The 27,007-nt window shown below is 44.5% G+C and overlaps 1 protein-coding gene across 1 annotated transcript in view; it reads right to left on the bottom strand.

Annotated features, from left to right (window-relative positions):
* Nucleotides 1-589: 589 nt before the first annotated feature.
* Nucleotides 590-27,007, bottom strand: part of DNAJC16 (DnaJ heat shock protein family (Hsp40) member C16) — a 29,971-nt gene continuing 3,553 nt past the window's right edge. The window contains exons 3-15 of the mRNA XM_066270372.1: nucleotides 24,346-24,412; nucleotides 23,002-23,341; nucleotides 20,511-20,695; nucleotides 18,389-18,493; nucleotides 17,519-17,677; nucleotides 9,451-9,581; nucleotides 8,200-8,383; nucleotides 6,893-7,075; nucleotides 6,679-6,755; nucleotides 5,578-5,661; nucleotides 5,378-5,476; nucleotides 4,662-4,832; nucleotides 590-4,225 (exon numbers count right to left, since the gene is read on the bottom strand). Coding sequence (XP_066126469.1) covers nucleotides 3,826-4,225; nucleotides 4,662-4,832; nucleotides 5,378-5,476; nucleotides 5,578-5,661; nucleotides 6,679-6,755; nucleotides 6,893-7,075; nucleotides 8,200-8,383; nucleotides 9,451-9,581; nucleotides 17,519-17,677; nucleotides 18,389-18,493; nucleotides 20,511-20,695; nucleotides 23,002-23,341; nucleotides 24,346-24,412 — 2,185 coding nt within the window. The 3' untranslated portion in view covers nucleotides 590-3,825. The remainder of the gene's footprint in view (nucleotides 4,226-4,661; nucleotides 4,833-5,377; nucleotides 5,477-5,577; nucleotides 5,662-6,678; nucleotides 6,756-6,892; nucleotides 7,076-8,199; nucleotides 8,384-9,450; nucleotides 9,582-17,518; nucleotides 17,678-18,388; nucleotides 18,494-20,510; nucleotides 20,696-23,001; nucleotides 23,342-24,345; nucleotides 24,413-27,007) is intronic.

The following is a 27,007-nucleotide window of genomic DNA, read 5'->3' on the forward strand; positions in this document are numbered from 1 at the left end:
TCAGGGCACACAGAAGTGCCCATTTGCTTCTCCACCCCTCCCCCTCTCCTTCCTCTCTGTCTCTCTCTTCCCCTCCCGTAGCCAAGGATCCATTGGAGCAAAGTTGGCCCAAGTGCTGAGGATGGCTCCATGGCCTCTGCCTCAGGTGCTGGAATTGCTCTGGCTGCAACAGAGCAACGCCCCAGATGGGCAGAGCATCTGCTCATAGTGGCCATGCCAGGTGGATTCTGGTCAGGTGCATGTGGGAGTCTGTCTCTCTGCCTCCCCACTTCTCACTTCAGGGAAAAAAAAAGTAAAGTAACACAAAGATACTAATAAATGTCCCAGTTGAAAGCCCAGGAGGGTACATGAAATGTATTCTAAACCAGACGACACCCACTGGCCTCCCGAACAGTCCTTCGCGACACTTCCTGAAGCCTGTTCTGCATTATCTACTCTGCTAGCTGACACGCCCTGTAGAGAGAAGTCCCGCAAATCTGCAGTTAGGACCTGCTGATTCAGCCATGTGCTGAGTTAACCGAAAATTCAGCTTTGTTGATAATGTGTCCATGATCCAACCATCATCTCATAATGCAGAAGCTACCCGTAATCATCACACATTAAAATAGTTTATTTCTGTTTCCAGTCGGTAATATTCTTAAAACAAAAATAACATCCGCTTTAGTGCCTGTTCACAATACAAAACAAAATCAACATAAAAAAGACACCATTTGCCAAATAAGTTATTTGTTCCTAAGAGTATCAAAAGTGCAAAATATTCACCTTCTTTTCAGGTCTGTTTCGAAAGTATAATTATTCTCCTTGACAGACTGAACGAACAGAGTCAGCAGCTGCCACATTGCGTGTGCCTTCAAGGGACAATGGCAGGTATTCGGATGTGAGCAACATTTCATTTGTTAGAATGTTTTCCATCAGCTTTTAAAGAATTTTCCTAAAAAAAGGTCTTGAGTGTTTGCTTCTAATCCCATTTCCCAAACAAAGCAAATCAGTTAAAACACATTCAAATCCCATTCCTCTTTATATCAGGGAAACATCTATGTGCTGAATGAGGAGGAAATCAACCTATTATTTGAAAACCACAACCACAATTTCAGACTCGGTAAGGGATGGCAGCGAGACCAGAGGCCAGCCAGACCTGCGACACCACGTGACTGATGGAAGTTAGGGCAGACTTGCCCACTGAACTTGCTTAGTTAGGGCTGCTGACCTCTGTGTTAGACAAATTGTGCCAATGCCACCTTGGCAATAAAGAAATATAATGGGCGTGTATTCCACAAAGACTTTTAAGGCCGGTTTTCATACCCACCTGCTACACATGATGCAGTCTCTATGAACCAGAAAAACCTACCTGTAAGGTCATCAATGTTGTCTTTATAAGATACATATTCGAAGACTAGGAAGTTAAAACCGAAACTGGGTCTGTGTGGTTACATATATCAGAAAAAGAAATGGTGGCATTGGCTGAGCATGACAATGATTCATACATTTGACACAAAAGTAAACAAATTAATAGGAACAACATTCAGGAGGAAAGGCTTGGGTGTCAAGGCTAAAGTTCATTTTAAAATAAGAGCCCCCCTTGAAGAGAAAAAAGAAGAAAAAAAAGATAAGAGCTCTCTTGTATCCTCTTGGCAGATATGTCTGCCCCCAAAGAGATCTGCAGAATTTTTGGACTAGCCTGACCTGTGGTGGCGCAGTGGATAAAAGCATCGACCTGGAACGCTGAGGTTGCCAGTTTGAAACCCCAGGCCTGCCCAGTCAAGGCACACACGAGAAGCAACTGCTATGAGCTGATGCTTCCTGCTCTTCCCCGCATTTTCTCTCTCATGTCTCTCCAAAATCAATAAATGAAACATAAAAGAAAAAAAATTTTTTTGGACTAAAATACTTGCCAGGAATGTTTTCAATCCTACTATTACATTCCTTTCTTAGTATGAATGGAGGGCACAGCTGTCTGATGGTGCTTAATGATGAAATTTTTAAAAATAAACAAGTCTGGGGAGGTTTTGGTTCTCAGAAATTAGGATCAGAAATCCCATTAGTACCAGATATTAATAATAAAAATCTACCATCGAACCAAAACAAACTCATTTAAGCAATCTGGCCATAAAAGACCCAGAAAATAATTTTGAGGACAGATGCAATTGAGGAGCCAAATGAGTTCCACGACCGTTTCTACCTGGCAGGCACCAAGAGGCGCGTGCGCTGCCACTGGCGGAAGGTCACGTGGGAAGTGAACCAGGCAGTGATTCCTTTACTTTTTTCATAAAACTATGGATTCTATGACAACTATAGAAGTTCCTGGGCTCAAAGAATTTACTACTTGTCACTGTAGCTCAATATTTAAGCTATTTAGGATCCAAATGGCTTAGTTTAAAGCAGTTATGATGAAAGAAAATACTCACTTACTGTCCCGTCACTAATTTTGACCCTTCATTTTACAAACTGCTTTGAAAGGGCAGTTTGCTCTGACATTTGAACAGACCAGTCTTTGAGGCTGTCCAGACTCCACTGGTGGATCTACCCTAGAGAAAAGGGAAGCTCTCTAGCTGGTTGGAACGATCCCGCCTGGAGTCCATCTTACACTGCAGCTCAGCAAGCTGATGACAGGTCTGACCCTGGTACTGGCGCAGGGGCTGTGAGTTAAGAGGGAAATGATTAAGGTGAGACATCAAAATATAGGCCAGAAGCTCAAAGTAAGCCTTCTGCAAAACAGGAGTCTAGAACAAATCTTGATTCACTTGTCACGAAAGAGGACTTGAAGATACAGCACATTTGAGGAAACAGTGTCCAAAACACAATTGTTGAGAAACGTTAGGTTCCTTGATACAAAGACATGTCGGGTATTCTACTAAAGAGACACCACTCATCGCAGTCGGGAACGAGTCTTCAGCTTAACATCTACTGGCTTATAGCAGCTTCTTTCTATGTTCAGAGAACAAGGTTAAAGTTATGGCTCCTAATATCCATACCCTAAAACTGACAGAGGCAGAAAGGCATTTGAAGACATACATGTAAATGGCTCAAGTCATTACAGTACTTCTTGCCGTGCGGATCCCTCTTGGCTACATTTAGAGTTGGGGAGGTGACTGATAGGATGCTCACAGAAGGGAACTTCAGTCACTGCCCAGCTCTCCCTTCTCTTGCCTTGGGAATAAAACCAAACTTACATGTAGAACGCCCACTCAGCCCTACACGTTTAAAACCATGGCTGAAAAACTGCTGCAGGGGGATACCCCCAAAATATACTTTAGCCACTCCCTACCAGAAAAACCGTTCAATGTACAGACTGCTTGGATCTAGGCCTCTTTCAGGACGCGGGGCCTGGAAGCTGCTGTGGTGGTCCCGCTGTCCCAGCATGCACCATGGCAGAAGCTCAGCGGGCCAGAGGGGCGGAAGGGAGGCGGCCAACGACCTGCCCAGAGACCAGCACACCAGGCTCCCGAGCTCCATCGGTACCGGTACCGCTGCAGGGCGAGCGCGTGTCGCGTGTGCTTCCACGTAGCAGAAACAGGGCGGGGGCGGGGCTGTGAGCGTGTGGGGACTATAACAGAAGAGGGAAGGAGCAGTCTATTTTAAATAGTACGGCATTCAGATGAGGAAAATAAAACCCAAAGGAAAATGTTTTCATCTAGAGAATTCAGCTTGCGGTATTTTCACTCCTAGGTTAGCACAGGACAAAGGAAAGATTCTTCTAGTCATTGTTCTAGAAGAATCATCTAAAATCTATACTCTGTCCGTTGTGATAGTTTTGAGTCCTGAAAATACCTGTTCCCAGGGGCCTGTAAAAGGTCTGAAGAGTTCAAGTCTCTTTTTGAAGTGCTCTCAGTCTAGTTCAGGCCAAGATGGGATATAAAACCTCTGTAAGGAGCCTTCCAACAGGCGTTCCATCCATAAGGACAGCTTGCTCAACTTCCCTTTGATGGGCCTGGATCCAGGGCCACAGGAAGATTTCCCTCGGGACTCCCCCAGGTGGAGGGAAGAGTCAGGGTCCCCGCCCCCTGCCATGGCTTCCTCCTCTCCGACTGCTTTCTGGGGCTTGAAGAGGCAGAAGTACTTCTTGTGGCCGTTCAGAGCCAGCACGTAGCCAGTGTAGTCCCGCTCCAGAAAGTGCTTGTCGTACTGGTTGGGGATCGGGGCCGCATCCTGGGCGAATTCTAACAAGTACTCGAGCCACTCTCTGTGTTTATCCAGACTCAGGAAGGAGAAGTGCAAGCTGCTGCTCCTGCGGAAGGAGAGCAGAGGGGTCAGGGGGACATCCGACACGGTCAAGGGCAGGGGCAGGAACACCTCCGTCAGACCTCCAGTAACGAGAAGAGGCTTCACGTCAGGCGGGGCCAGAGCACAGACAACATGAAGGACCTCTGTGGGAGCCAAGGGCTCCTACAACAGCTGCCACTTGTCCCTTGCTGGGTGCTACTTGTCACTCTCAGTGTTCAGCATCCGGAAAATAGAACTAAGAGGACATGAGGTCAAGAAGGAAAAAAGGTCCCCTCACAATGGCTTAGATTACTGGGTTAGAAAGGTCATGGCCAACATCATGGTGCAGGGATAGAGCGCCTCACAGGCAGAGAGGAAAGGAGTTATTTCCTCCGGGCCCCTCCTTACCCAGGTGGGCACGCTGTCTCCCCTCCCCCACCTCCCCACACACTCGAGCTCACCCGGTGAACGTGTAGACCTCCAGTGCAAACTTCTGTAGGAGGCTGGTCTTGGTGGCATTTGACAGGATGAGGACCACATTCATGTGGCCTGGCCTTAGGCGGACCAAGTTGCTGGTGTATGTTACATCTGTGAGCTCAGTTACCTCCACAAAGCCTCTTTTAGGAATTTTGCTGTGAAAAATATTGAAGAATTAAGATGTTATCAGAGTACGGAATGCCATGACTTTTAAAAGGACAAGTGGAAGAAAACAGTATGTTCTAACTGGATGAGATCTATTATCTAATATTCCCGAGCCTGGCACACTGGGGGCTGGGGCTGGGCCCTCCTTGGCAACCCCGGGTCTACAGAGAGCCTCTCAGATGCTGCCATTCGGCCGGAGGAGAAGCTGCTTCAGGATGGGACAAAGGCCATCGAAACTATGGTGATGCTCCGTTCTCTGCTCTGGCTATCCAGCATCGCTCTGACAAGCTTCTTGGCTTCCTGCCCTCATCATTAAACCCACAGTGAGAAGTCGAGTAGAAGGGGGTCTGGTGTCTGAGGGGGAGAGGGTCTCGGTAGACAGGACCAACAGGGACCCTCCCTGTGCCCACACTCGCACCCAGGAGGCAGGCCCAGGAAAGGAGGAGTTCTGTACATCCCCCACATCCGAACACTGCTTTGTGAGACCACGCGGCCCGTAGGTCTGCTGCAGAGAGGAGGTGGGTGTGCTAGAAACCTGCTGTTTTCTTTGGTGAAGCTGGGCTCCGTCCTCCCGGCCTTCTCCTGGGCTCCCGCTTTATCTGGAGGGTGCGACTCCCGCTCGTCGTTTGAGTCACTGAAGTGAGGAAAACGGCTTTCACATGAGAAGAGGACAAACAACCGCGGGTTCTGGGCTCCCCCTACAGAAACCGCGCCGAGACGTCACACAGGACCGACCTGAAAGCCTGCACGATGACCGTGCCAAAGAGGATGAAGAGGGCCGAGAAGACCAGGGACAGCAGAAGGGGCATCACTTCCCGCCTGAAACAAGGGGACAAACGTACAGTCCGCTCAGCTCGGCTTGGGCTGCTGTGACACACCACTGAATGGTTTTAGGTTTCCTCCCTTTGGCCCAAAGAACAACACCCCAGAGAACTCCAAACCAATGCAGCATTCACAGCAATGAACATTGTTTGATTTCATACGAATAGAGGTTTCTGGGGGTGGTGGTGGGGAAAGCAGAGATTTCCCCCTTGTTGTTATAATTCACAGATAGCTTATTTTAAGGGTCTGATTTTGTGTCTCAGTATCACAGGCTGTGCTTACATATCCTGTAGAAGGAAATAGTAAGAGGGGTCATAAAGGATGTCAGCGGGGAGCAAGGAAGAACATTCTGACGTCAAGGGTAGTTAAGATTAAGATGCTTATCAGGACAGGGGAATGTCATTACCTTTAATGGCATTGCCTAAAAAGGCTATGAAGTTCTTTATTTGATATTTTTCCTGACTGAAATAATTCAGACGTGGCTCAGAAGGGTGGAGTAGGGAAAAAAGTTGACCTTTCACAATTTCCTTTAGAACTGGTATCCTAAAACTGTATTCACCCACAAACACTCATTAAAGGCCTGCTGCTTTTGGGGCGCGGGCTGGGTGTTAGCAATCATGAATACGAAGGAAATGTGCTCTGTCCAGTTTCCCTTCTCTCATGAACTCACTGATTGGTGTGCACACCGCTACACTGGACTCCACGTGGGTCAGGCCCTGGGCTGGGCACCACAGGTGCCCTGATGAAGAGGACAGTCCCAGGCTCTGTTGTCCAGAAGGGCAGCCAGGGGTGATCCTTTCTTTTCCAACCAGTGGGAAAGAGTCAATCAGCAAATACAAAAAAAGTGAAGTTACAGAAAGAAAGTAAAAGGGGAACAGTGTTGAAAATGTGTAAACATTATGCCAACTGCCCATGTTGAAAATATACTCAAAGGAGGACAGACTCTTTACAAAAGAAAAACAGTGGCCCTGCTATTAGTGCAGCAACAGAAATTCAATCTAGCAATATTCCTACCAGTTGTTGTGAAAGACGCTATCCCAGCAGTCTGAGATGTAGTCAGAAGCAGAGTAAAGCCACCGAAGGAGAAAAACCTATTGAGAGAGGAAGTGGATGACAGGACCTGGAAGAAGCCCTCGACCCCCACACAGTGCTGTTGCTGAACCTTTGCTCCGGCCCTGGAAGCTCACCAGCCCTGCCCAGCGTCCCCTCTCCTGGACCACATGCTTACAGGGGCAAGTTCATCGTTCAAGTCCGGGAGCACAGCTTCTGAGGACAGAAGAGCTGCGTCCTTCCGCAGCTGGTCGAGATAACCCAGAAGGGTGAATCTGTCATTCTCGCTCCCCGTCCAGGGCTCCTCCAGGGTTTTATATACCACCCTGCCTGCCATGTTGCGCCTTTCTAAGATAGACACCTGGGAGAGAAAGAGTGAAAACCATCAGAATTCTCAAAAGGATGATCCCAGGTTACCGTTCTTTGGGTTCTTTCCAGAGAGGATGGAAAACAGGGTCTAGCGAAGTCAGCAATAAAGGCAGACACAAATATGGATGACTATAAAACATTTGCAAGAGATTTAAATATTGTGACAAAATAAATTATGGTGACTTTCCAAAGCTTCTGTTAAAAGCTAAAGCCCTTTCTTCTCAATAAACTTGGTATGATAACCTCTTACTTTATAACAAAGGGACCCCTTGTTTTTTACAGTGATTTTCAATGATTACCAAAATGATGGAAAAGACAGAGAAGAATTGAGTGATGAGAGAGGAGAGGAAGGAGAGATCAGTTAGGATGCCATGAAAGTGAAGGAGAGCAAATTCCAAAAGCATATTACTGGTAGCCTAAGGAAGATTCTACAAAACAGATACTGCAAAGCCCTGGCCGGTTGGCTCAGTGGCAGAGCGTCGGCCTGGCGTGCAGGAGTCCTGGGTTCAATTCCCGGCCAGGGCACACAGAAGAAGCGCCCATCTGCTTCTCCACCCCTCCCCCTCTCCTTCCTCTCTCTCTCTCTCTTCCCCTCCTGCAGCCAGGGCTCCATTGGAGCAAGGTTGGCCCGGGTGCTGAGGATGGCTCCATGGCCTCTGCCTCAGGCACTAGAATGGCTCTGGCTGCAACAGAGTGACGCCCCAGATGGGCAGAGCATTGCCCCCTGGTGGGCATGCCAGGTGGATCCCAGTCGGGTGCATGCGGCAGTCTGTCTGACTGCCCCCCCCTCCCCGTTTCCAACTTCAGAAAAATACAAAAACAAAACAAAACAAAAAAAACAGATACTGCAAGACTAGACTTGCCATGGGGCAAAACTGGTGAAAAGGACCAACGCCCTCCAATCTTTACTCATAGGAAAGGTGCTTTCTGTGAAGACCCAAGGTGCTTTCTGTGTAGAAGGTGAAATCTACAGGGTAAGACCGTTTTAAGAGTAGGCTTTCAAAAAGAGGCCCAGAGATTTCTAGATTTCCTGGGATTTCCTGAGGAAGGAGGAAACAGAATCAGGTGCCCACGGCTTGTGCAGAGCTCAGGATCAAAACAGAAACCATGACTCACCGCTGACTTTCCTCGGAACGTCTCACTGTCTGGCAGGAAGGTGTGGGCAAACTCCGGCTGCCGATTACTGTAGACATGCACAAATCTCACTGTATCTTGTGTGTTTGCCAGGGCAAAGGACAGGAAGGCCTCAAAGGGTTGACTCGATTTGGTGGCCTCGGCAGTCAGTAAAACCACACAGTACCTGTGCCACAACAGGAGACATAACCAACCCCCGAGGCTGTGATTAGAAGCTGTGATGGCAGGTGCAGGTGGAGGAGAGAGGATGCACTCACGTTAGAGAAGTGAATACATTTTACTAATGAAAACTCTATGTTCAAAGTCTCTAATGAGAGACGACTTCCAAGTCATTCATGACCTGCTTCTTTTCCAAACTAGTCATGTCTTCCCCAAACCAGACCACCACACTCAGGAATTTCTTTTAAGGCAATGGTCACTGAGTCATTGACACAGAAGGACCTTTCAGGAGCCATCTGGTCAGTTCTTCCTCCACAGGCAGGGCTGGCCAAGCCTCTCAGCCCACAGGCTGCTGAGCCTCATTATGAGCCTCATTATGAACCTTTGCAATGGTTCCAATGGAAAGTTTAATTTATCATTCATTTACTCACTCTCTGAGTAGTTCCTGAGCACCTACTATATGCCGGTATGACAGATGATGTTCTTGCTCTTGGGGAGCTTATACAAGACCTACAGACTCACCCTGCATGGAATACTCTAGTAGGAATAGTAACTCTCTCATACCCCATGCTCCTTTAAAGCAGGGGTCCCCAAACGTTTTACACAGGGGGCCAGTTCACTGTCCCTCAGACCGTTGGAGGGCTGCCACATACAGTGCTCCTCTCACTGACCACCAATGAAGGAGGTGCCCCTTCCAGAAGTGCGGTGGGGGGCTGGATAAATGGCCTCAGGGGGCCACATGCGGCCCGTGGGCCATAGTTTGGGGACGCCTGCTTTAAAGCTATCATCACCCCTGACACCTGGCTAACATCTACTCATTCTTCAGGTCTCGGCTAAAGTGTTACATCTTAGGGAGATATTCTCTGACCCCTGGGCCAAACTAGCACATCCAATAATTTGGTCCTAACGGACCCTGAATTAATATACCCACTACTATAATAGTCGTCAGTCACTATTTGTTACCTAAATAATAAATTCTGACTGTTGTAGGGTAGATGTTTAGTTGCCCTGTAGTAAAGTGTGACATGGCCCCTCTACTGCAATGACAAGCAGAGCGAAGCCTGGAGTCCTTACTTCCTCTGTCGGTGAGAACGTTTCACGGGGCAGAGTTCATGGAACAACTTCTGGCTAGTAAGCCTGGCTGCTAACAGATACTTGTTTTGGGTGATGAAGTCATCAAGGACCTGTTTCTTCATACCCCGGGCCTGGAGGAAAACCAAGAAACAGTTTATTTTATTCCATTTTCTCACAGCAAATGAGCTTTACTTACAAGCTCAATGAAAATGTGGCTGACCCTCGCTACAGTAACATAACAAAAGAAGAAAGTTCTGTTTGAGCAAATAAACACGTGATGTACTTCAGCCACGCTGGGCTGAGAGCAGCGCCCTAGTTCCTTCAAGTCAAAGGAGAGTCAAAGGCTCTTTCCACTGGAGGCCTTTCTATACTGCTTTATGCTGGCAGATTTTTATAAAAACCAATCATTTTACATTTTAGGCAAGTTTACTTTCATTTAAGATTTGTAGCAAACGGGACAAGTAACTATAGTCCAGCCTGGCTGGAGAGCTCGGCTGGTTAGAGCATCATCCTGACAAGCAAAGGTTGTGGGTCTGATCCCTGGTCAGGGGACCCACAGGAACAGATCGATGTTTCTGTCTCTAAAATAAAAAACAAACAAAAAACCCCAAAACTCCAAAGTAACAAAACTATAATTGTATGATGACCACTGCTATTAGTAAATTTCATACATTTTGAAGGACTGAAATTATACAGGGTGGGCAAAATTAGGTTATAGTTTTGAATATGCAAAACACAGCTTATTCTTGTATTATATATCTCTCTAAACGAACAACTGTAAATCTACTTTGCCCACTCCGTATATTGCAGGTGCTCTGACCACAACCTAGAAATCAATATAAAACGTGAACCAGACAGAATTGGGCATCTGAAACCTGTATAATTATGTTAACCAGTGTCACCCCAATAAACTCAATTAAAAATAATGTAAAACCAGAATATCCATGTATGTTATGAAACACACTCTGAATAACCTATTGATCTAACAAAGTCTATCAGATATTAGAAAATATTTTGAATTTGAATAATTAAAATATTATATATTTACCAAAACTTTCAGATGTAGACAAAGTAGTATTTAGAGGGTAATGTTAAAATGAATGTAACAGAAATCAATGAACTAGGTAGGTATCAGTATCAAGAAAGTTAAAAACAAAGAGTAACAATATAAACCCAGAAAGAAGGGAATAAAGATAAAAATAGGCCAGGCAGCTCCTTGGTGAAGAGAGCGCGCTGGCTTCCTCAGAGCACACAGCTCTCAAGAGGGAGGAGCGATGATCAAGTCCAAGCATATCCTGGGCACAGGGCCTGGGGCGTGCATGACTTTAATGGACATGATGGCTACTAGTACCGTTTGATGCTCCCGCCTTGATGGGTGCCAACATTAGCAGTTACACACCATGGCTTTTCTACCAATGTCAACGCAACAGGGAAGGTTCCAGGTGAAGCTGACACTGCCAGTCTGGGGACCACACTTGGAGAAGCATTGTTTTAGACCTGGAGCAAGAGGTGGAGGGCCACTATGTGGATGTTCCTGAACTGACAGATTCCCAGCTCTATGTTCTTTGGGAAATGTCACCTTAGTCATGCAGTCTTCAACTACGATGAAGCCGAAAGCCTCTAAAAATGAAGGCCTTTGTTGTTAATTAGCAAAATGCTTATGAAATTGCTATCTGCAATGCACATTATTCAATGTCAGTAACTAAAATCGATAATGCTCATGTAATTGTGTACCAATTGGATGTCAATGACATGTACTTATAATGACGTATACTTACAATTTGTGTTCTATCTTCAAGGGCAAATTAAATATGTTAAAAAAATAAAGATAAAAACAGATATCATGGAGGCCCTGGCCGGTTTGCCCAGTGGTAGAGCCTCGGCCAGGCGTGCAGGAGTCCTGGGTTCAATTCCCAGCCAGGGCACACAGGAGAAGCGCCCATCTGCTTCTCCACCCCTCCCACTCTCCTTCCTCTCTTTCTCTCTCTTCCCCTCCCGCAGCCAAGGCTCTATTGGAGCAAAGTTGGCCCGGGCGCTGAGGATGGCTCCATGGCCTCTCCCTCAGGCGCTAGAATGGCTCTGGCTGTAACAGAGCGACGCCCCAGATGGGCAGAGCATTGCCCCCTGGTGGGCATGCCGGGTGGATCCCAGTCGGGCGCATGCGGGAGTCTGCCTGCCTCCCAGTTTCCAACTTCAGAAAATACAAAACAACAACAGAAAAAAACCCCAGATATCATGGAGATGTTTTCTCTGAACATATGTACCCTGATTTATCAGTCACCCCATTAAAATTAATAATAAAAACAAACAAACAAAAAACCAGATATCAATGAAACAAAAAATAGAGAAAGAGAAGAAACAGAGGAATTAACAAAGCCAGAATTGGTTCTTTGGGAGAGCTAATAAAATTGACAACACTATGGTAAAACCAACTGGAAACAAGAGAAGGCTCAAATAACCATTATCAAGGATGACAAGGAGGCAAGGAGGAATCACTACCTGTTTTGAAAAGTTAAAAAAAAAAATTCCTTCTAGTTCAAATCTCACAATCATAGCTACTTGTCCTGAGGACAACCTTCATACTTTGGCATGAAACACACTGCTTTATGCACACTTCCCACATTGTCATGTAGAATATTAAAAATACAAAAAGATGTGTACTCAAGGGTCTATTTACTAATCAAGTTAATATTTCTTATTGCTTCATCAAGGCGATGAAGTGAAAGGAGTGTTGTTTGTTTTTGTGGCAGGTGCTTAGAAAGAACATGGTCTCGGGTGGTCTGGGTTTACACACTTACACACAGGTTTTTTTAGCCACTATTGTTTTGCACCATTGGTGTAAGCGTCAACACTGAGAAGAAGGACAAATTACGTTAGGTTATGAACACAGTTTTGATCTCACAGACTCCATGGGGCCTGCCACCCAGGGGTCTGTGGACCACCTTCTGAAAACTGCTGTCCTAGAGAAGCTGTGCTCAGGTGCTCATGGCACCACTGCTCCTAAAGCACCAAAATGGTCATCAACAGAAGGATGAGTAAACAAACGGCAATGTGGCCATAATCTCTGTGCTGCAAGTGAAAACACATCAGCTAGGGCCACACGAAATGCTGGTGCTTCTAGCATTACGCTATACCACTAACAGCTGGAGAACTTATTTTTTTCAAGTTTAGCATGCATTTTTACAGCCTTAAAGAGCAAACTGGCAAAGCATGCATTGTACCAGTAATTTTGTGAATGTATTTGATTTACAGTTTTCTCTAGGGAAGAAATAAATAATTCTCAAGAGAAGCTATTACTAAACAGCAATGAAGGCAACCTTCACCGATCGACCCTGGGGTGAGAGGACCCTCTGCTCTCTCCCTCCACTGGGACTTGTTCTTCCTCTCTCTCAGCTCCTTCTCAGCTGCCATCAGGCACCCCATTGTTATTTGCTGGTGTTTGCCCCGACTTTGTCCTTGGCCCCCTTCTCTCCTTAATTCACATATGATGCCTGGAAGATCGCCCCACACTCACACTTGAACGCCTAACCATTCACTGACGAGTTAAAGCTCTAGCCCCAGCTCTGGATCCCTGCACCCAGCCGCCTGATGGACATCTCTCCTTAAGAGTTCCTGTAGGCAGTTCCAATTCATAATTCCACGGCTGGAATTATGGACAATTCAATTATGTCCACGGCTGAATTCACTGCCTTCTTCCCACCTGCTCTCCTTTCCTTACGGTCCACCTTCCCCGTCTGGTTCTCTCACATGCACTGTCCTTCCCTCATTCCCCTGGTCTGGGGGCCTGTCTTCTGTGTTCCACGGCTCCCAGGGTTCACCCCACATCTATGTGGGACATCTGTGACAGTGGGTGGAAATTGCCTTTGGGTCTCTCTCCTCCCAAACGGTGAGTTGTATGAGGACAGAGACTAACTCTGGATGTCAGAGCTGTCTCTGTATTTCTACATAGCAGACAGGCAATTAATTTACTGAATCAATGAAATAAAGGATTTTATAGAATTTCTCATTTTCTTCATTCTAGCCTTCTTTAAGAGAAGGCCAGTCAAAGGGTCCTTGTTGATTTTTTAAAAATAACATTAAAAAATTATAAAAGACACATCCCACTGCTGCCATACCATTGTTGGTCTCACTTTTCTGTCTTTAAAAATTATAAAAGAAGCCTGACCTGTGGTGGCGCAGTGGATAAAGCGTCGACCTGGAAATGCTGAGGTCGCCGGTTCGAAACCCTGGGCTTGCCTGGTCAAGGCACATATGGGAGTTGATGCTTCCAGCTCCTCCCCCCTATCTCTCTCTCCTCTCTGTCTCTCTCTGTCTCTCTCTCTCTCCTCTCTAAAATGAATAAATAAATAAAGAATAAAAAAAATGAATAAATAAATAAAAAATAAAAAAGATAAAAAAAAATTATAAAAGAATATATATTTATTATAGGGATATTTGAAAATCCAAATATTTCTAGCTTTTCTATGGGTATGCACATACATGTATACATCCATGTTATAAACTTGAGATCATTGTTTAAACTGCACACAATTCTGCATCTTGCTTGCTCTTTAATGTTCTATTAAGAAGATCCCCATCATTAAGTATTCTTTTATTTTTTAATTTACACTTTATTTATTTTTAAGAGAGATAGGGGAGAGAGAAGGGGGGAGGAGCAGGAAGCATTAACTCCCATACGTGCCTTGACCAGGCAGGCCCAGAGTTCCAAACTGGCGGCCTCAGCGTTCCAGGTTGACGCCCTAGCCACTGTGCCACCACAGGTCAGGCTAAGTATACTTTTTCTTTCTTTCTTTCTTTCTTTTTTTTTTTTTTTTTGTATCCTTCCAAAGCTGGAAACGGGGATAGACAGTCAGACAGACTCCCGCATGTGCCCGACCGGGATCCACCCGGCACGCCCACCAGGGGGCGACACTCTGCCCACCAGGGGGCGATGCTCTGCCCCTCCGGGACGTCACTCCGTAATGACCAGAGCCACTCCAGTGCCTGGGGCAGAGGCCAAGGAGCCATCCCCAGCACCGGGGCCATCCTCACTCCAATGGAGCCTCACCGCGGGAGGGGAGGAGAGAGACAGAGAGGAAGGAGAGGGGGAGGGGTGGAGAAGCAGATGGGCGCTTCTCCTGTGTGCCCCGGCTGGGAATCGAACCTGGGACTTCCGCACACCAGGCCGACGCTCCACCACTGAGCCAACTGGCCAGGGCCAGGCTAAATATTCTTGAATTGCCATTTTAAATGGTTATATAAGGTCCCTGTTTGAAACGTACCAATAATTATCCTACCGTTGGAAATTTATATTTTCTCCTCACTTTTGCTATTATGAGTGATCCTTAACATCTCTATATGTAATTTTTTGTCTGAGTTCCCATTACCGTAGGACAGATCCCTAAAAGGTAATCTCGTCTCCCTCAGGTCTTTACTCAAGCATGACCTTAATGACACCTTCTTACCTTAAATATGTGAACCTTCTATCCCAATACCCCTCAAGCCTCTTCCCTGCTCCACGTCCCTCCACTGCACTGACTGCCACTTAACATGTCACAGCACAGTAGTATGCTGTGCTGCCTGCCGGCTATCCCCTCCAGATACAGCATGAGGGTTTTTTTTTTAACAGGGGCAGAGAGTCAGAGAGGACAGACAGACAGGAATGGAGAGAGATGAGAAGTATCAATCATCAGTTTTTCGTTTTGACACCTTAGTTGTTCACTGACTGCTTTCTCATATGTGTCTTGACCGCCAGCCTTCAGCAGACCAAGTAACCAGCGACCTTGGGTCCAAGCTGGTGAGCTTTTTGCTCAAACTAGATGAGCCCACGCTCAAGCTGGTGACCTCGGGGTCTCGAACCTGGGTCCTTCTGCATCCCAATCTGACACTCTATCCACTGCGCCACCGCCTGGTCAGGCAGGATTCTGTTGGTTTTGTTCAGGGCTGGATCCCCCAGGTATCCCCAAACTATGGCCTGAGGGCCGCATGCGGCTCCCTGAGGCCATTTATCTGGCCCCCTGCCGCACTTCCGTAAGGGACACCTCTTTCACTGGTGGTCAGTGAGAGAAGCACTGTATGTGGCGGCCCTCCAACAGTCTGAGGGACAGTGAACTGGCCCCCTGTGTAAAAAGTTTGGGGACCCCTGCACACAGTGTTTGGCATGTATCAGATACTCATGAGTAACCTTGATGAACAAATCTAGGTAGTTGATACAAAATTGCTTTTCTGAAAAATCAGAAGCTTCCTCCAGCAAGGGGAAAAAAACAAACAGCCTGAGCAGGCGGTGGCGCAGTGGACAGAGCGTCAGACTGGGATGCGGAGGACCCAGGTTTGAGATACCAAGGTCGCCAGCTTGAGCGTGGGCTCATCTGGTTTGAGCAAAGCTCACCAGCTTGAACCCAAGGTTGCTGGTTACTTGGTCTGCTGAAGGCCCGGGGTCAAGGCACATATGAGAAAGCAATCAATGAACAACTAAGGTGTCGCAATGAAAAACTAATGATTGACGCTTCTCATCTCTCTCCGTTCTTGTCTGTCTGTCCCTGTCTATCCCTCTCTGTGACTCTCTGTCTCTGTAAAAAAAAACAACAAAAAACAAAAAAAACCCCAAACAATAAAAGCCTGACCTATGGTGGCAGAGCAGACAGAGTGTCAACCTGGAACACTGAGGTCAGGGGTCCCTGGGCTTGCCCGGTCAAGGCATGTATGATAAACAGGCAAGGAATGAACAACTAAAGTGAAGCAACTGTAAGTTGATACATCTCACTCTCCCCACCCCCATCCCTCTCCTCTTACTGTAAAATCAATAAATAAAAATTAAAAAAAAAAAAAAGTATGTTTCTTTCCAACTGCAACACTTCTGAGTTTTACTCTGAAAATCTCTAACAATTTGATGGGAGAAGAAAACATTAAATTTACTTTTCTCTGATTATGAGTGACATTTAATTAAAAATATTTTTTATTGATTATTTTAGAGACAGAGAGGAGGAAGGAGGGAAGGAGGGTGAGGGAGAAGGGAAGAAGGGGAGAAGTGGAGAAAGGGAGACAGAAATACTCATATTTTATTCCACTTAGCTGTGCATTCATTGGTTGATTCCCGTGTGTGCCCTGACCGGGGATCAAACCCACAACCGTGGTGTTACAGGATAATGCTCTGACTGAGCTACCCAGCCAGGGCCCAGGAGATTGAATTTTTAAAAGGGTTATCAGTCACTTGAATCTCTTCTCAGATTTTTGTTCATGTTCTTAGCTCATTTTGGGGGGAGGAGTTTCATTATTTAATTTTTGTGGTAAAATATACATAACATATTAAATCTACCATTTAAACTGTTTTCAAGTGCATAATCCTGCGGCATTCAGTATCTTTTTTTTTTTTTTTTTTTTTGTATTTTTCCGAAGCTAGAAACGGGGAGAGACAGTCAGACAGACTCCCGCATGCGCCCGACTGGGATCCACCCAGCACGCCCACCAGGGGCGACGCTCTGCCCACCAGGGGGCGATGCTCTGCCGCGACCAGAGCCACTCTAGCGCCTGGGGCAGAGGCCAAGGAGCCATCCCCAATGCCTGGGCCATCTTTGCTCCAATGGAGCCTCGGCTGTGGGAGGGGAGGAGAGAGATAGAGAGGAAGGAGAGGGGAAGGGGTGGAGAAGCAGATGGGCGCTTCTCCTGTGTGCCCTGGCCGGGAATCCAACCCGGGACTTCTGCACGCCAGGCCGACGCTCTACCACTGAGCCAACCGGCCAGGGCCCATTCAGTATCTTCAGGTTGTTCTGCAGCCGTCACTGGCACCCGCCTCCCAGGCCTTTCCATCTTCCTCCCCTGAAATGGCGCCCATCCCACACTGATCCCCTTTCCTTCTGTCCCCAGTCCCGGGCAACCACCATTCTACTTTCTGTCAAAAGATTATTTTTTAAGCAAAAGACTACCAATCATATGGAAAACAAACTTGTTTTTAAATTTTTGTACCTCTGTAGGAAGAAATAAAAAACTAGTTTCTTCTCATCTGCTTTGTTCAGTTTTGCTGTTTAGTATGTCCAGGAAGGCCCAAGATCAAACGTGAGGGCAATCCTGAAATCAATGGACTCCCACGCACCTGGATGGCATCTGCAGGCTTGTTGATGTGTTCTTTAAAGATCAAGATGGTGGGAGTGTGGACATTGACGTTGTACTGCCTCGCCATCTCCTCCGTCCCCCTCAAACCGACACAGACATATCCAAATGACAGGTAATCTTTGTATGCAAAAGCAGTCAACTGTTAGGGCATAACAGAGAGGAAGAGACGAAATCAATAGCACACGGCGTACATTACAAATCCAGTGTGACTTGCTCACATCAGCGAGGGGAGATGAACACAAGCTTATTGTATAGCCCCACGTGGGCAGTTACGCCCTTGCACACTTGCAGGAATCCTATGGTGTTCCATGCGTGAAAACTGCAACAACAGAGCTGAACACAACTAATTCTTCTTTTTCAGAGCAAAATATTCATCTTACTGAGAGGTGCTCTGGACAGGAAGCATGCAGTGTTGGAGGAACTACCTGTAGCCCAGTTATGTAAGATGGCTGTGACCATCTCAGGTCACAGTGACACCTAGAGGTGTCCAGGAAGTGCAGGGCAGTGTATCATTCAGAGGGCAGGTCTAGAGTCAGATAGGTTTCAAGGGAATCAATAGCCCCCACAGTGACCCTGGGTTGGTTGAGTGACCACTCTAATTTTATTACCTTGGTCTATAAGGCAAGGATGATGTCTATATCACTGGACTCTTCTGAAGAGTCAATGCTATCATGTGTGTGGAAAGCACTAATAGCATAGCAATCGCATCAGTAGTGTTCAATGTATGGTGTTTAAGGTAAATTTCTGGTCTCTGAACATTTTTATGGGATAAGCTTTTACTTCCAAAAAGGACAATCAGGCTACAAGTCCTTCCCACCAAAAGAAAACATTACCCCGGCACATACAGTACCTTGTAGAGTAGCGGTACAACAGGCATCTGGTCAAACAGAAGGACGTGTGGTTTGTTCTCTTGCTGCCAGCCAGAGAGAAATCTGACATAATTTTTATTCGTAACCTTCAATTGAAAAGGGGATGTTAGTTTCAATATTTAATATTCAATAACTGTATTACCACGCAGTCAGTAGATAAAATCAAATATGTGTAAAATATTACTTTATAAAAAATAAATGCAGACAGCTAATCTTTTGTCTTCATTTGACTAAAACTATTAAAAAGAGCAAAGATGGTGATTTCATATTTTCATATGTTCTAGCTCTTACTGCCTGAAATCATAATCTTCCCTAAAACAATTGCTGACCGTATTATCTTAAAACATTGAGCTTCTGAAGTTGGTTCTAGCTTAACTATAGACTGTACTTCTTAACCTATTAACTGTATCTAATCCAGAAGATAATATAACAATTGCTCTTTTAAAATAGCTTAAATAAAAATAAGTGGGTCTGCCTCATCTATCTACTACATAATTTCTTTTATTGCCATCTGAATTGCTCCTTTTGTTTCCCTGTGTATGCCTTAAAATAATCCTACCAAGAGAACAAATTTAAAAAGCACAAATAATTAAATTTATATTTAAAATTTTTTTATAGTAGTTCAAAAAAGGTATCTTTCCACTCTGCTTGCAGAATGATCTGACACCTTAATCTGATCACGTCTCCCCGTTGCTCAATGGCTCCACCACCCGAAGGCTAACGCCCAAGTTCTTTAAAGCAGCGAGATTCCCTCTGAGGCCCCCACAGCAAGGTTCCTTCTAAAGCCCTTCTCTTGTCCTCTTCCATTCACTAATGATGACATCATACAAAGACCCCTGCCAGTCTGAAACTCATTCCCAACTTCAGGGGTTTCCAACCGCTGGTCCGCCAGAAACTGCCTGCCAGTCTGTGAAAGAGTTAACCACCTTGATGTTACCTGAAGATTGTGGACCCTAAAACCACTGCCTACTTCTCTCTCCTCACCTGGTAAACTCAGGGCAGGGGTAATTTCTGCCAGGAAACCTTTCCCAACTCTTTAGGATGAGCTCGTAACATATGGAATGGAAAAATCACGCACTAGGCTGTGAGCTTCTTGAAATTGTCCTCAACACTTACCCTAGTGCCAGGCCTAGAACAGATATTCTATGAAGTTTTGAGGACTCATCATGGTTTTAGGAACCTCCTCCTCAATGCTTTCTGACAATTTCCTTACAGGCTAACTCCGACAAATACACTTCTTCTGAGGGGAATGACCTTGGCAGGACTGGCTATGAATAATGGTACATGTAGAAATACGATGGAAACGCCTATATGTTCACTTTCCCTGGTATTGTTCAACGAACGAATCATTTAAAGCAAAACAAGAATCCTGTTCTAGTCCCTGTGACCCCTAACTTAAAAGACTGGGGGGAAAATGCTCCTTCAGTACAAAAACCATAAACTGGTATGAACTCTTTGTGCCTGGCTGCTTTAGCTCAGCCTTTTGTTTGTGAGATTTAACCATACTGCTGCATCATTATATGTACTGAAAGTATCAAAAAGAATGTTTTTGTGGAATCTGGTGTTTCCTGCACATTATGATCATTAACTATATAATCAAATATAGCTGAATTTGAATACTTATAAGAAAAGTATCTTCAAATGAGCAAGGTCAAGAGTTGGAAAGAAACCTTTTATCTTATGTTGTGATCTAAAATTATTTGCTTAGAAAATAACAGTCCCTGTCATTCTAGGCTGATTCCTATGACAGTGTAAATCTGCACAGTGGTATTAACAGGGAACTTTGAATCTCTCTACTTCATCTGCTCAATTTCTAGTCTCTGAGAGACTTCACTGAAATGATTTAGTCTGAGTGATTAATTAATGCAGCGGTTCTCAACCTGTGGGTCGCGACCCCGGCGGGGGTCGAACGACCAAAACACAGGGGATGGCTTTAGGCGACCCCTGTGTTTTGGTCGTTCGACCCCCGCCGGGGTCGCGACCCACAGGTTGAGAACCGCTGAATTAATGTGTCTTTCCCTGCTCAAAATGAACCATAGGCAAAGTTCTGGGCAGCCAACAGCCCCAGGCACCTCGTCAACTACTTCTCAGCCAGGTACGTACTTTCTCCACCAAGTTCCCTGGAAGAAGACTCTCCACAAACTGTCGCAGGTTCTCACGGACAACTGCATTATGGAAGAAGGAGATTTTCCCATTTATGATTCCTAGGATAGAAGGTGTGCTGTGTGCTCCCAGGTGATGGGCCAGGCGCCGCTCGTACCCAGCATGGACCACGCCAATTCCTACACCTGAAAAGTACGAAGACCTACATGAGGCCTTTCTGTGTCTCCCAGCAGTTGAAGAGATCCTGCTAAGTAATTTTTTGGTTAGAAATTGACATTCTGACCAACCAGGAGGGAATATCTGACACTTGTTCTCCTCTCTCTATTTCTACTGCCCCAGTTTGGGCCAATGGTTGCTGTCTTGCCAGGGTGAGTAACCTCTGTTCCTATGTTCTTACCCTCTTTAATCTGTCCTTCACGTAGATTTAACAGTTAGCTTTCTTTCTTTTTTTTTTTTTTTTGTATTTTTCTGAAGCTGGAAACGGGGAGGCAATCAGACAGACTCCTGCATGCACCCGACCGGGATCCATCCGGCACGCCCACCAGGGGTGATGCTCTGCCCATCTGGGGTGTCGCTCTGTCACGACCAGAGTCACTCTAGTGCCTGGGGCAGAGGCCAAGGAGCCATCCCCAGTGCCCGGGCCATCTTTTGCTCCAATGGAGCCTCGGCTGCGGGAGAGGAAGAGAGAGACAGAGAGGAAGGAGAGGGGGAGGGGTGGAGAAGCAGATGGGCGCCTCTCCTCCTGTGTGCCCTGGCTGGAATCGAACCCGGGACTTCCGCACGCCAGGCCAACGCTCTACCACTGAGCCAACCGGCCAGGGCCAACAGTTAGCTTTCTATAGAGTAGATCTGTTTAGGTCACTCTTCTATGTAAAAACTTTTCTTGGCTTTATTACATACAGTATAATAAAGTCTGCTTCCTTAGTGTAGAATTTAAGGCTCCTTACTACCTGGCTTCCAGCTCTACCTGTTCCCTCCTGTTTCACCCACACCCAGGTCACACCTGCTGCTGGCCCTTCTGAGCATGCTCTGTTTCCCTGCCTGCACTGTTTCCCTCTGCTGCAACGTCACTTCCGTTTCCTGTCCAGGCAACTTCTAACCACCTTTCAAGACTTAGTTAAGAATGAGTAAAAAGTTGGTGTTTGATTATCAGTGAGTAGAAGTAGAATAATATATTAAGAAAGATTTTTATAAGGAGTTTGTAAAATAGGTGCTTTCAAAATTTTTACTTTGGTAAACTAAAAAATATAGTTAATCAGAAATTCTCTAAGGTTCTACCTCTGAAATCTATATAATTGTATTAACCAATGTAAGCCCAATAAATTAAAAAAATTCCCTAAGGTTCATTTATTAAGTGTTTCATATATATCAGGCACTTAATAAAACAACTTCTCATTTAATATTCAATCTCAGGAAAGCATCTTAGCAATCTGACTCTCTGAGTGCTTCTGAACAACATGATGAAAATTTCTGTTTTAGAATAAATGATCTAATGATTTTCAGTGATAGCTCTCCACAGAGAAATACAGGCCCCCCAACCTCTACAGTTGGGTCTCTTTTTTGTTACTCAAAAACAGGTCTGCTAATGCCTACAATACACACACGCATGCACATATTTAGTTCAGTAATTCTACCTCTTAGGAGTTATTAAAATAAATATCCTCCTTGGATTACTAAAATCTTCCTGGCACTAAGAGATGACTATATACAAAGGGAAGGCTAATCTGCCGTCCAGAGTGGTAACCCATGACCATTAATGTTATGGGCTGAATTGTGTGTCCCTGCTGGCAAAGCACCAGCCCCCAGGACGTCAGAATGTGACCGTTCGTGGATATAGGGCCTCTAAAAAAGTACGTAAGTTCAAATAGAGTCATCAGGGTGGGTCCTAATCTAATATGATTGGTGTCCAAATAAGAACAGTTCAGGACCCAGAAAGAGAGAGACACCAGACACATGCACACACAGAGAGATGACCAGGGGAACACACAGGGAGAAGGCAGCTATCTGCAAGCCGAGGACAGAGACCCCAGAAGAAACCAACCCTGCCGACACCTTGATCTTGGACCTCTAATCTCAAGAACGGTGACAAAATAAATTTCTGCTGTTTATGTGCTACCTCGTTAGGGCGTCCCTAGCAACCGAACGTGCAGCGTGAAATCACAAATGGCACACAAGTACTCTGAGAGCCCTGCCAGCCTCCACACTGAGGCCTGGGGCTGCTCTGCTCACCACCACTGTAAAGCCTCTCCTAGGCATTGGGCCCCCAACTGAATGTAAGGGGAATATATAGATAAAGCTTCAAGGTAGTAATGCAAAACGAAGAGGCTGACGCACTTCCCCTCTCTGGAAATGTGTCCTTGTAAAACACCAGTCACCATGAACTTGTGAACAGAAATCACACGGTCCCTTCTCCCCAGCATCCCATAAAATTCAAAATTGAGGAATGACCTTCTTCTGTAGAAACATTTTCCAATGAATAAAATGATCTCACCCAATCCTTCCAGTTCTTGAACTACTTCTTTCCAAACAGGCTCAATATGGATACAGCTGAAGCACCAATCTGAGGTGATCTTAATGAGGTAGGGTTTCTTGAAGCTATCTGGGACCACTTCATTCACGTAATGCGAAAAGTGCAGTAAGTACTTTTCATCGATGGAGTCCCGTTGCTCGGAATTAAAGGAGAAGTGAAAAAAGGATTCATCAAAATAAAAGTTCTCATGGAAATGGCGGAAGCGATGCTCCCGCGGCTGCTGCTGCTTCTGGTAGCCCCGGTTCTCCCCTGCGTCTCCGTAGTGGTCGTAATTTGATCGCTTTTCTTCATTGGAAAGAATCTATAAAGAAAGAAAGAAAAAAAGAAATGTATAGAATGCAAAAAGTTTACCCAAAGAACTTTCCTGTAAGCAGCTTGGGAAGAGACAGGAAGAAAATAAATGTAGAGATATCACATGACTAGATCATCTAAATGCAGTCCTTAACAGACCAGAAAGTTCTTCTCTCAGTAGAAACATTAAACATTTCAAGACCAAATTACTTCAGTCACTCAGATACTCATGCTTATCTCGGGTTTAAAGATTTTGAACTATTGTAATAGTAAGCAGCACATCAATAAACAAATAAAAATTAATATTGTTCACCAGGGATAAACCATAAGAAAACTGACTAGGACATGTTGTCATTCAAGTTGGAATGATTCAAACCAAAATATGAAAAGCTGTGAACACCAAAAAAAATAACCACAGACTTGAGTTCAGAGTCTTTATGTTAGCCAACTTTGTTTGACTTGGAAATAAATTCAAAGTATAGAATTCGAGAACCTGTTTTAGGATGCTGTGTCATTCTGTGAGCTAGGCACTGTCTGTTGAAGAGCATTACCCTACACAAATCAGCAAGCCATGGACTTGCTCTTTCTGTCTTCCAGACTGACCTACTTAAGCTTCTGTTAGAAAACTACAGAAAATCTTGGGTTTAAATGTATTTATAACCTTGTGCCATGTTAACAAATATAGGAAAATTGGTCTGTAGTTCTTTAAGTTTATAGCATATGTGCTGCCGAAGTGAGCACATAATATAAGTTTCTAAAAAGGAAATAGAAACATACCTTCAGGGCAATTCTATAATCCAATCACAGCCTTTAAAATAGGCCATTCTCTTAAACAGCTGAAGTGTTTAGGCATGAGTTTCAACACACTGGATATGACCAAATATGGTCCCTCTACCATCAGATAGAAACTGGGTCAAGGGCATAGGGAACATGCCCTGTCAGAGAAGACTTTACAAAACATTTAGACATGTTTTATAAGAGCTAGTGGATGCCTCCCAAAGTCTCACACCATACCTCGTAAGCCTTGCTAATTTGAATGAACTTGTCTTCCGCTCCGGGATCTCTGTTTTTGTCAGGATGCCTGAAACACAAAAGAGCAGGCAGTGAGGATGCATTCAATGTTTTACACACAGCCAATTAATATCCTTGTCCACAGAGTTCATTACATCAGAGGCAAATGGAAAGCTATATTTTGTTAGGATGGTTTCTTTAAAAAAAAAAAATGGTAGAAGCAATCACTTGCTTCACATAACCATAAAAAAAATGCACCTTTAAAACTGGCAAGTTCTTCTGAAACTTTTTCGGCTGGGCACATTTTCAAAGCAAACAGGAGCCTGCACTGCGGCATTTCACTGGGAGAGGTGGGACGTGTGTGCCTTTACGCTGCTCCCACACACTGTTAAACTGGCTCAGGGCTTAAAGTCACTTATCCGGAAGAAGCACCTTCTTTCCCTGGGATGGCAGCATTCCATCCCAATGCGAGAACGTGTCAATGATATCAATTTCTTCTGACAATTCAGGTAGACATAAGAAATAGCTTTAAAGATGCCACATGAATTTGTTAGTGACAACCATGTTTCAACGAGCATCTTGCTGCTTGCTGATGTTCAAATTAGAACATTTTCGTTTTCATTATTACCCTTTCTACCTATGATTGCCTTGTACCTATATATGGGTAATAATGTCAAGGCCACATGTTTTAAGATGTGAGAAAGGCTACAGTTTAAGCAAAGTGATTTCAACTAATATTAGAACAAATATTTGCAATTATATACAGGCGGCAATTACCCATCTTGTAGTCATTTACTATCCCAGACTCTGCTTGTGTTTATGATCAATTCAGCTTTGGACATTTTAAAGTCCCAAAGTAGGTACTGAAAGAAAGTAGGGGCTGGGTTTTTTTGTGTTTTTTTTTGTTTGTTTTTTTAGGGGCTGGGTTTTATGTCCTTAGAACCCCCTAAGATCTAAATCAGTGTTTGATGTTTCAGCATTCATTCTATTGAGACTCTATTACAGACCTTATTCTTTATGTAATCACTTCTGCTAACTTCTATTAAATTTCTTCTAGCAAAGGTTCTGAATCCACCGGGAAGCAAATGCCTACTAAAAACAGCACCACGTACATCAGAATAAAAAAAAAATTACAACTTAATGTAGCAGGGACATATTTGAATGAATTATACCACATCTTCTGATTTCTCTAAAAATAAAGAAACTTCAAATGGTTGGCTGTTGAATTTGGACATCACTCCTTAACTATTCAGTCCTTATTATGAATATTAGCGGGGAAAGAAGTCTCAGCTATGTATAATGAAAATAGTATGATTTAAGGAAACAAGATGGTGGTTTAAAGCATGACAAAAAAAAAGTGCTTTAAATATTCAAACTTAGGCTAAAGGCTGAGAAGATAAAAATTATGCGATCAGACAAATGAAGATTTAACACATAGAACTCTGTAGGGGGGATGCGTAGGAGGGGATTTTTAAAGAGACTGACCCAAAGAGAGAATATGAGGGCAGCTGGGTTAAAACCACAAACCCTGCGACAGAGGAAACCAAGGCCCAAGAATTGGGAGGAAACCACAGGACAGTTTCAACTTATAAGGAATATTTTTCTAGTCAGAGGCAGACAGCATAAAGTTGAAAACAGAAAAGAATAACTTCAGCTCTAGAAAAGTACTGTCCAATGCTATTTTCAGTGCATGGGAAGCATTTCACAAACTTCAACATACACACACCCTTTACACTGCAAAGTGAAGGCTGCACTGTACTTGGTATCTCCTGCGGGTCTAGCTACCTCTCAGGAAATACAAATGAAGGTAGCAAAAGTAATTTCGTTTGAATGTCAACTGTAATTAAAAAATTTTAAAAAGTTGATGATAAAGAAAAAAGTAACTGAGGAAAATATTAGACAAACCACTTTACTACTCAGGTGTCTACCCATGTTACACCCATGTGCCTCAAATCAAACTTTCTGATGGCCTTTTCTTGGAGTGGGAGGGACTGTTCCTTCTGCCAGTGTAGAGGACAAAAAAAAAAAAAAGAACCTATGGTACAACTTCATTATTGGGAGACAGTTTTTCTGAGAGGAAAAGTAATTTTAAATGGTTTCACCAAGGGGTAAGCTCTTGAGAGGTCTAAGTGACACATTTAAGTAGTAAAAAACACAGTAGAGAAAGGCTACAAGTTTAATTAGACAATTACTGTAACCACTTCTCCCTGCTACAGTTCATCTGGAGAGTAAACTGGGAAACACTACTATTTTCAGTGTATATGAAACCATCACAAAAGGAAACAAATGATTTTAGTGATAAAACACGGCCACAGCCAAAACGGCAGAAAATATAACACAGCGAAAATACAAAGGTAAAGTAAAATTTTAGACTTTCGCTGGATGATACTCTGTATATTTCTTTGGTGATTAATTACTGCTAGAGAGAATATAATCAAGGAAGAGAAGCATATGACTCATTTAAGTAATATAACAACCTTTTTAGCTCTGGAAGACAGCAAAGTCAAAGCTGTATATTTTAATAGGTCCTATGTACCCAAGCTGCTGTTTCTGCTTTTAAAATGTCAAAGACCATATCCTGTCAAAAAGAACGTTACTACCTTATGAGTTCACTGAAGATTTACAAATTTTGCTTTAAACATAAAGAGGCAAGAGTTTGAAATGA

Source organism: Saccopteryx bilineata, chromosome 3 (assembly GCF_036850765.1).
Source record: "Saccopteryx bilineata isolate mSacBil1 chromosome 3, mSacBil1_pri_phased_curated, whole genome shotgun sequence".
NCBI lineage: Eukaryota > Metazoa > Chordata > Mammalia > Chiroptera > Emballonuridae > Saccopteryx > Saccopteryx bilineata.